General features: G+C 46.5%; 1 protein-coding gene across 1 annotated transcript; it reads left to right on the top strand.

Annotated features, from left to right (window-relative positions):
* On the top strand, positions 1-3,896 carry LOC125991670 (somatostatin receptor type 2). The gene is made up of 4 exons (XM_049759951.2): positions 1-530; positions 1,641-2,104; positions 2,600-2,925; positions 3,174-3,896. The coding sequence occupies exons 2-4, from the start codon at positions 1,708-1,710 to the stop codon at positions 3,603-3,605; spliced, it is 1,155 nt and encodes a 384-aa protein (XP_049615908.1). The 5' UTR covers positions 1-530; positions 1,641-1,707; the 3' UTR covers positions 3,606-3,896.
* The last annotated feature ends 7,067 nt before the right edge of the window (positions 3,897-10,963 follow it).

Here is a 10,963-nt window from a genome sequence, read left to right as displayed (position 1 = left end):
CTCTCTCTCTCTCTCTCTCTCTCTCTCTCTCTCTCTCTCTCTCTCTCTCTCTCTCTCTCTCTCTCTCTCTCTCTCTCTCTCTCTCTCTCTCTCTCTCTCTCTCTCTCTCTCTCTCTCTCTCTCTCTCTCTCTCTCTCTCTCTCTCTCTCTCTCTCTCTCTCTCTCTCTCCCCCTCCCTCTTTCTCTCTCTCCCTCCCTCCCTCAGTCGCAGTCTCAAGCGCACCCAGTCAACGTGACGCACGCGTCGCCGACACTTTGCTCACTTTGGTTTATTTTGCCATAAAGAAAACATTTGCAGCAGCCGCTCACCCCCCCCAAAAAAGACCTGAGCTACTGCTGGCACGGGCCGTGACGAGGCTGCGTGGTGCCTGAACCGCTGGAGCTGCGCGTAACTGACACGGAGCAGGTGGATGGATGGATGGAGGGATGCACGGAAGGAAGGCAGGCTAGATGGACGCACGCGCTCTGTAAAAACATCTTGGCAATTGGCACGATGGATTTGACACAAGGAGGACATTTTCTAATTCAAAGTAAGTCTTCAAGTGTACTCATGCGCTAGTACAAAATACGTATAAAAAGTCTGTCTAGTTGAAATGAAGTCCTGGATAGATTTTCATGGACATTTACAAGGACTCGAATGTGACACAATTAATCCAATGATTAGATGCCTGGTGGGTTAGAAAAGATGCAAATAATAACATTATGGCTTGACTGTTCATTTAATGATGTCAAAGGAATGGTCTGAGCTCCCGCTTACAGCGCACTACCACTGGCTGGCGTTGATTGCTTTGGAGGTAGAAAATATAGAAGCGCTCGCTCCGCAAATTTCTTATACTATGAGCTAAAAAAGGGGATCATTGAAATGTTCTCCTAAATTCGTGTGAAGAATCTTCATTCGATTCATGTCTGGCAAGGTGAGGTTGAGTCACGTTACGTCACATTGCACATTCCCGCATGCTTTTATTTTGCAACTCTACTTGTACCTTCTCACAAATGGAGTTCATTATTGACATGGAAAAAGAATAGATATATTCTCAAACAGCTTTCGGTCATGTTTTGAACTGAGCTGTCCATCAATATGAAATCCCAAAGGTGATGTGACTATTTAATAGATGCGAGCAAAATTGGGACTTGTCCCTCAACTCAAATGACAGATCCTCCCTCCCGACAGCGTCCGAGCTGTTTGTTCCCGAGATCGATTGAATAAACATTTGTCTCCGCTCGCGGCACAATGCCCTCCCTCGATCATCTCTCCAACCTGGCTTATTGCATGTATGCACACGCCGGACGACATGGAGCCCGGCCCTCCCCGCCTAGATCGTTTGACCCACGGTGGTGAGTTTATGCTTTTGGTTGGTTGGTTGGGTGGGTGGGTGGATGGATGGATGGATGGATGGATGGACGGACGGACGGACGGACGGACGGACGGACGGACGGACGGCAAGAACATTGACGGCGGAAAGAAATCAATCAATGATTTGGGACATACGTAAGAGGTTGGAAAACGACACAAAATGGCAGCTACAATGTTCACCGAGATGTGACATTAGCAGCCCTGAAAGTAGGAGTTACTATATCGGCTAAGCGTTGCCATGGCGTCACTCATAATAGCCTTCTCTCCCTTTGTCACGTCCTCCTAGATGTGTTCTTCTCGTCATGCGCGATGTGATGCCGACACGCGTTTGAGCTACCTTTGACTCTGCGACGATGGCGCTGGATCAATGGTCCTTCCTCTCGCCTCCACCAAACATGACTATCCCCGAGCCGCTCCTATACGACAGCTACCTCCAAGGGAACGAGTCGGACCTGGACCTGGACCTGAACGTGACGGGAGAAAGCAAGGAACCCCACCAGGACAAGACCAGCTCAGTGGTTATCACTTTGATTTACTTCATGGTGTGCGCGGTGGGACTCTGCGGCAACGCCCTGGTCATTTACGTCATCCTACGCTACGCCAAAATGAAGACGGTGACCAACATATACATCCTCAACCTGGCCGTGGCCGACGTGCTGTGCATGATGAGCCTGCCGTTCATCGCCTTACAGCTGGCATTGGTGCATTGGCCCTTTGGCGAGGCGCTGTGCAAAGTCATTTTGACTGTGGGTAGGTAGACAACGGAGCACGCTGAGCACTGCGTTCAAATGCTGGCTGGCCAGCCATACTTGCTTTCAGCGCTTTGTGGCTCCTCTAGAGGCCAACCCATGACAGCAAATGGCAGAGCGGAGCGGAGCTGGGGAGTCCGCTCGTCAAAGAGTGCGACAGTAAACCATTTAGAAGAGCGCTCCTAACCTGCAACAACCGGGTTGCCGCTTCAAAAACTGCACTGACTGAGCTAGGCTAGCATTTTGGGATAGCTCAGCAAACCATTCTCACGTACGTGTGATCATCATATGGTTTAAAGTCATGGATTGTGCTTCAGCAATCCATCCTGGCTCAAAAATCATTTCTAGTATGTTAAGTACAGTAATTGTTTGAATTTTAGCTCCAACTCTGAGATTCACGATCTGCGACTTTCTCGAATTTGTCGAATCACTTGATCAAAAGCAACTCCTGCCTGACTCTATCTGCTTCTCCCCCCCCCCCCCCCCCCCCCCCCAGACTCTCTCAATCAGTTCACCAGCATCTTTTGCCTCACGGTGATGAGCATCGATCGCTACCTGGCCGTGGTTCACCCCATTAAGTCGACCAAATGGCGGAAGCCCCGGGTTGCCAAGTTCATCAACTTGACAGTGTGGGGCGTGTCGCTGTTAGTCATCCTACCGACCATGATCTTCAGCGGTCTGGACAAGGTACCGGTCTGCGGGATCGTTTGGCCCGAGCCCCAGGACGCCTATTACACCGCCTTCATATTTTACACCTTCTTCATTGGATTCTTCCTTCCCCTGGCCGTCATATGCCTGTGTTACCTGTTCATCATAGTCAAGGTAAGAAGCAGCTGGCTTCCAATTCTGCTTTGCTTGTAAACTTGTAGTCGTGGCGTTGGGAATCTTGCGCCAGCTGTTGTCGCTCGCTCATCGAACGATGCGATTGAGCCTCAGTCAGTGGAGACACACGCACGACATGGGACGAAATTTCAGCTTGATTTATCCAATGAGTCTATGGGGGGAGTCATCATAGAAGTCAGTATGGCTTCAAGATCATCCACTGATGGAGATTGCGTGCCTTTTTGCAGGTCAAATCCTCAGGCATGCGAGTGGGCTCGACCAAACGCAAACGATCGGAACGTAAAGTGACCCGCATGGTCTCCATCGTGGTGGCCGTCTTCGTCCTCTGCTGGCTGCCCTTCTACATTTTCAACGTCACCTCGGTCACCGGCTCCATCAAGCCGACGTCGGCGGTGAAAAGCACCTTTGACTTTGTGGTGGTGCTGGGCTACGCCAACAGCTGCGCTAACCCCATTCTCTACGCCTTCCTGTCGGACAACTTCAAGAAGAGTTTCCAGAAGGTGCTGTGTCTCAAAAAGGTGACTGGCCTGGATGAAATGGATCGCAGTGACAGCAGGGTGGACAGGAGCAGGGTGGTCAATCACGCGCTCATCATCAACGCCAACTTGGAGGCGCATAATGCGGCGCTGCTCAACGGAGAGCTGCAGACCAGCATTTGAGGGCCGGCTGAGGAACACCAAGCAACTGTTGGCGACTATCACATACGGGGCGGGGGGTTAGGGGGGACACTGATGCAATAGCCCACCCGCCCTTCTATGGACTCTGCTCTATGAAGTAAGCCAGTCTGAGCAGTTTCACAACAGAGATGGTACATTGACCCAAGTGTTTGAGGCAACCTGCTCTCATTGACCCTGAACACTCAATGAGCCTCCTGACTAACGTCAAACAGAAGTTGGACGCTTACGTCACTAAGCCCAGTTGGGCTCGTGTTGGAGGGAGGGAGGGAGGGAGGGAGGGAGGGAGGGAGGGAGGGAGGGAGGGACGATCTGCCTGCCGACAGAAGGGCTACTTGAGTGCGTTGCGCGTGAGGAAGAGACCCCATTCTTGTGGGTTAGGGTTAGGAAACAGGATGCCATTAGGCACTGTTTTCAGAAAAGGGAAGGAAGGCAAACATTTGCCTTGTGGAGCGACCCTCAAAAGGTAAAAGTCGAGGTCAGAAAAAAGAAAGAAGAAATCATGGACTAGAGTCATGATCCGTTCCACCGGCCCTGCCTGACTTGAAAAGATGATCAGAGAAACAAATGGCAAAGCCTTGTCAACGGCACAATGATGAAGGACGCTGGCGGGTTGCCGGGGAACACCGCACTCATCCATCCGTAAGCGGTCTGATGGACAAAGAAATTGTTGGCAAACAGCTCGTACTTGTAAATACAAAGGTGCCGGCCGGCCGGCCGGCCTGCCTGCCTGCCTGCCTGACGCATGTGCAAACATGGCTGCAAACATGGCTGCAAACATGGCCGAGGCCAATATTTTCCTGTCGTGGCATGTCTGTGGTATCTCTCATGACGTACTTGACATTTTCGCATTTTTATGCAGTGCTCAGTTTTGAAATATGCCATGACAATGTAAAGGTTCCTCTTTGTGGTGATCAGACTTTAGATTTAGCCTTTAGAAATTCATCTTGGAGTATCTGCCAATCAAGAGACCCCTAATCACCCCTGAAATGATTGGTCGAATTCCCTGTATCATGACGCTACGTTTTGTGAAAAAGAAATTCCAAGTCTTATTTTTGGAGAAACATTTGAACTGGAATATTTGAACACTGCCGAATTTTCAATTCAAAGCATTCTCGAATGTGCGTTGCGTTGACAAAACGACACTATAGTCAGTTCCAAATAGCATAGCTGGACTAATACAAGCCCATTCGCTGACGATTGTAATCTTAGAAAATGGATGTGGACCTTTGGCCAAACGTTATTGTTGAAGCTCATCTTTTGCGGGGGGGGGGGGGAGCCACTCAATCAAATAGGATTGCTCTTTTAGCCATCTCAAGTGGCGTGTACCGTGCGTGACCTCTTAGTTTCATGTCAATGAGTATGTTTTGTGCGCCAGCCAGCCAGCCAGCGCTGAAAAACAGGGTCATCCTGACGATCGCAGATTGCAGCTTCAGTCAGGTCCCATCAATCGGTGGACACACTCCATTTATCTTATTTAGTGCGCAAGTCACTGCATTGTTTTTGTCTTTTTGGCGTCTGGTGGTCAATGACAAACGTGACAGATAAATGATATCTTTTCCCTCCTCGAAAGGTATTCTTAGCCCCGCGTTTGCATGTTTTGGGGGCCCTTGTGAATACAAAGGATCTCAATTATGGATGACATTCATTTCAGAACTCTTTCTGCTGCATTTGGGCTCAGTCAGCCGCTTGTGAATAGTAAGTGCTTTTTTCCACAACGGTCCACACGCTTGCATGTTTGCATAATAATGCTTGTAAATGATGAGAAAACGACACCCTTTTCACTGTCGTGTTGAACAATACAACGGGACTGGGGGGGGCGGGTTGCGCTGAAATCCATGATTTCATTTGGCCAAAGGCTGCGTATGAGTGAAAGGATTTTTCGGTCCAATGCCTTTGCGCGTAGTATATAAAGCGGAATTGTTTTAGTGGCTTCAATCAAATCCCCGGCCTTGGTCCAGCCCTTCCTTCTCCATCATTTGCTTGGCAATGCACGGAGAAATGTAAAGTGATCGATGTCTTGTTGAGAAAGCATACCGAAAAGAAACACAGCAAGACTACCCGTGCCGTCGGCTGTCGGCTGTTTGGACATCCTGTACTGACTAAATGGACCGTTGTGACTTGTGACCGTTGACTTTGACAAGACAGTTTGAACCAAAACGAATGTGAATGTAGCGCAACGATACGTAGTATATGTTGCTTTTTGGGTGAAGTCAGCTCATGTCATTGGCTTCCATTTACATGTGGCTCTTTTGCTCACGCTTGCACAATTCAACAACACGTCAAGGGTGTTTGTGGAGATGTACAAACGTGAGGAAAAGGCCATCTCACCTGCAATGCTTTTTTTCTTTTTTTAATCAAGATGATTTGTGAAGGGCTACAATGTGCGCAGAGGATGCACTGTTTAATATTAAGTCTGTATTCTATGCGTGGGGGGGGGGAAAGGCTGAATCTTGCATGGGAAGGGGGAGAAGATGGAGACCTATGAGCTCTATTTTCATAGACGGCGGCAGATTCCGATTCGGTGTCAGCGCATTGCTCGCAGTGCAGAACGCTCGCTCTCGGAGCTAGCGGACAATACACCTGCTCAGAGCACACACGCACGCACACGCACACACACACACACTAGTAAATATTCATATCGTTTGTGAAGATGGTCAAATGTAAAAGTGTTACACTGGTGATATTTGTAAATACGTTCTTTTGCCATCAAATGCACATTTGTCATTGTTGTTAGTATTTAATAGAAAGAAAAAGAAAAAAAAGCTTTGATTGGCTATGTTTGAAGTTGACTGCTCCAGTCCCACAGCAGCCTTCCTATTTCTATTCCTTTGTCTGCGAAATTGCCTCCACATAAAGATACGCCACACGCCGCACGCACAGGACTTCTAGTGCCCAATGTTTCACATGACACCAAGATACAATTCCGTGGAGCTTGATGTCAATTTTCAGTCTACTTCTTCAAGGTTGAACAAACACTTTTGAGAAAAGTGTGATGTTCAAACCATTATCATGGCACAAGACAAATGGAGTCAAATTTCAGCTCAGGAAAAGGCACTCGTGTTGCGTAACAATGAACCGGCCGGCGGTCATCGTTGGTACGTATATCAGCCTCGTTGGTGTAAAGTGTACAATTATTTCTCCTTCATTGATTTGCTGTGGCAAAAATTCTTTTGGAAATGACAAAAGGTCAACCAGCGTCGCAGAATGGATCAACTTTGGAGGTTCCACCGTCATTTTCCACGCAACGTGCCTTGTCACTCACTCATCCTAACGTATCCGTGTACGTACATCAAGCAAGGGCCGGCGTGTTTCCCAACCAAAGGCCTGACGAGCAAAACCTAGTTGTTACACGTCCTTGTCCTCCATATGAAATTGCTTATGTTAGTGAATTCATGTAAGAATTTGTGATGACATTGCTGCCCTAAAATCGGAGAAAGTTATCGATTGTACGTGTCGGACAATCTAATGTCCTTTTCTGCGATTAAAAAAAAGCCCATTTGCTGTTCCCGTGGTGAATTTGATTTACTTTCCCGTCGATTCACGCGTCACGTGCACTATTTGAGCTGGATACAACATGAATGAGGAGGCTGCCTGCCTGCCTACAAACGTCTTGATTATCTTTGGAACGTGTACTTCTGAAATGCTTTCAATCGTCATTTATTCATGCCTGGAGGCATGAATAAATAAATCAATTAGTCTTAAGGCACAAATAAATTTGCTTTAAGAAGCCCTTGTAGCAGACCTTCAACTTCTCTTAGTAGTAGCACTCCTATTCATTCCATGTACTAAACACACATCTGAATGATAACAATAAATCAACTTAACGCACAGACATTCTTTTTTCCAATTGAATTAAATGCGTTTTGTAAAATATCCTAATCACTGAAACTCACATGTCATATTATGACATTCATTTGTACAAAGTGATTCTATTGGACACCATCAGAGACACGAGATGAATGAAACGATAAACATCAGATGTTATGCACGCTTTGACGCATGCATGCATGCATGCACGCACGCTTAAGATAGTCTCATCGGCGTACGTGAAGTCGAGTGCCTTTGACACTTTACATGCACGAGTGAACCTCGTTCCCTTTCCTCGCCTGCTGGGTCGCCCCGACGAGTATGACTCACGACTCTTCCTGCCGCCGAGAAAGCCAGCAAATGATGCGCTAATGCTATTCCATTGTAGCAGGTGAGTGAGTGAGTGGATGGAGATGAGATGAGATGAGATGAGACGAAAGCGGCACATCTCACTCGATGGAAAAGGTTGTGCCAGCCATCATATACTACCGCTATGCGAGCGAGCAGATGAGCTGCAATCAATTACACGAGGCCAATGGAAGCAGACATTCACATACTAGTTGTCAGTTTGAAACAAAAATGAAATGCCACATACGTATATGTATGTATGTATATCTGCAGGACCACCAACATGCTCCAAAGTTGCCCACAATGCATGGCAGGCAAACTGCGGCCTGAACAGGACTCAGCAACGCCGTACTTCCCCCCACAGCCAATCGCGATGAATGAAAAATGTCCAAAAAGCCACAACACTTGACGCAAATTGAGCTGCCGTGCCCGTGCCCGGCGGGAGGGAGGGAGGGAGGGAACAGAGTGTCAATATTGTTTTTTAGTGCCCACTTGCACTCAAAGCTACCTTTTAGTGCGCAGAAGATGTACACTGTCATCAAAGTGGTCTCAGTGCTAATAAAAGTCAAATCTCGCCATTCATTTTCCTGACTGTCCAGTCTAAACTTAATCCGACCAGTGGTGCAATTGTCACTCTGGCTCGTCTTTGTGACTGCCATTAACCTTCATCATTCTCATTAGCGTCAAAATAGACAGTGCACTGATCAGCACAACTTATGTCGCCCACATTCGTGTCTCACTTCACTAGTGGCACATGGGAGGGAGGGGGAAAAAAGAAAAAAAAAAAAGACAAGCTGTAGTTACATAGTGGACACACTCAGAGACTTAACATATAGCTGAAACAGATTGTGGCAAGCACGCCAACAAACTCAAGTTTTCCTGCATCATGGAAAAAAAGAAGCAAAGGAGACATTGTCGTGCTGAGGTCCAAAAATGAGCCTGTGGAAGTGCACCACCACCACCACCACCACCACAGTCTGTTTGATCCAGCACAGATGCCCTTGTGCTGGGGAGGGAGAAAAGGGGAGAAGAAAAAAAAAAAGCCTGCCGTGTGCTCAAGAGATGCTCAGCGAGGGGTTTAGCCTGCTTTGATCACACATGCGCATGCTTGATGGCAGGATTTCGAAGACACCTTTCATGCCGTCAAATGCTCCACTTATACCCTACCTGCAATCTGGCTGTGCGATCAATTTGTGCACATGCAAAAAAAAACAAAAAAAAACAAGTACACGGGGTTATGCAAGCAGATGTCATGTGGGGCCGCTAGTCGTTTTCCTGCCATTTGAAAGATGTCGCAGATATGCTTTTATAGCCTGCTCCACTAAACCATGAGATTGCTTGGCCACGTTCGTTACATTTCATTTCATTGCATTGTGTTTGTTAGTAGCTCCACTAGCTGTTTAAACGAGCAAAATAGTTCCTTCTTGTTATGAAGTATGACCACCCCAAAACATCATTCTCATCATCACCGAGATGATACTATACGTGTATATGGCATATGAAAAAATGATGACGGGAAAGCAAGCCCACTACCATATTGATCATTGCTGGGCCACTCACTCACTCACTCACTCACTCACTCACTCACTCACTCACTCACTCACTCACTCACTCACTCACTCACTCACTCACTCACTCACTCACTCACTCACTCACTCACTCACTCACTCACTCACTCACTCACTCACTCCAAGACTACTTCTCATGTAGTTGATGAGTTTTCAAACACTGCACGATGTTACCATCTGCTGGACAAAGTGGTGTATAGTTTATAGCTGCAGTCTACCAAAAGCAATCAATCCTTCTTGTTTGAGGACTCTTGGCCTCCTTTGTTTCACTCATCACTGGTCCTTATCAGGAAAGTCAATTTGACTGTGTTTTGCTATTATATATGGATCTCTGTTATTTTATTTGTAAATCATATTTTGATGGCAGTCAACACGAATAAAGTGTCAATGAAAAATGGATTGGAATGTTATCAGTTAGCTGTGAATCAACTCCTACTTGTTTCACACTTTCAACTTTCATACCATTTTGGGTCCAAAATATTTATGAGCAGTATGTGAATATTTTGAGCAGCTCATTCAATAACTGGCGGCAAAAATGAGCTGAAGCTAGCTTTCTATGCCTTCAGGAAAACAAGCCAATACAAAATGACTAAGATGTTTTTTTTTTTTACTTCTTTATTTGAGTGCCTTGCCATCACTGCGTCCTGTCCTGTCCTGTCATTTTTGGACTCGAGGAATGACTTCATAAGGCAAGACACCGTTTTGACTCCCGTGGCTGAATCCAGCAAAAACAATATAGACATTTCACCATTTGTCTCTTACGTACAAACTGTACATTGATATACTTTACATACATGTGGAAAAGAAAAGAAATGAAAAAGATTCAGCTTGGGCGGCATGCTGAACGCAAGTACTGATTCAGTACACAAACACACACACAACATACGCACGCGCACCACACGTGCATACAAACCCAACACACACGACCACATTTTTTAAGAACCAGTTCATTTCCCCACACTGTCTTTTTTTTTTTTTTTTTTTGTGTGTGTGACGAACACACAGGCAAGCACGCACGCACGCACGCACGCAGCCAACAATAATACACCGCAGAATCAACTTTGATCCGTTGTACGTACTGTACTGTACTGTACTATTCTGAAGATACATCCCGTATTGGTTTTTTGCATTTAACCACAAGCACTTACCTTGAACATGAATGAATATACAGTATGTTTCTAAACTGCCCGAGAAAACCCATAATAACAAAACAAAGGAAACAATAAAGCTAATCTAACAAAAGACTAAGCTGCCATAGCAGCATCTGCAGGTGGCTTAGCTCTTTTTGCGCATAGAAAACAACACAGCACAATAGAACACGGACGGACGGACGGACGGACGGACGGACGACGTGAGAGAGTGAATGCAAAAAAGTGTAAACCAATCCTTTTAGAATGACATTATTTCTATAAAAATATAATATTTACTGAGTAACATCCGCCCCTGCGACAGTTGGAAGCAGCAATAGAGACGGAAATATCCGGCGCACTCTGGGGAGCGCAAAAGCCGATCTTTCCATGTCGTCAAAGGACAACAAACTCGGTCGCTAAAAGTGACACAAAGAAACAAACGTATAATATTTATCATACAACTCTCAAGGAGATGTTTGCTCCTTGA

The sequence above is a fragment of the Syngnathus scovelli genome, chromosome 21 (assembly GCF_024217435.2).
Source record: "Syngnathus scovelli strain Florida chromosome 21, RoL_Ssco_1.2, whole genome shotgun sequence".
Taxonomy (NCBI): domain Eukaryota; kingdom Metazoa; phylum Chordata; class Actinopteri; order Syngnathiformes; family Syngnathidae; genus Syngnathus; species Syngnathus scovelli.
This window is presented reverse-complemented; position numbering and strand designations above follow the sequence as displayed.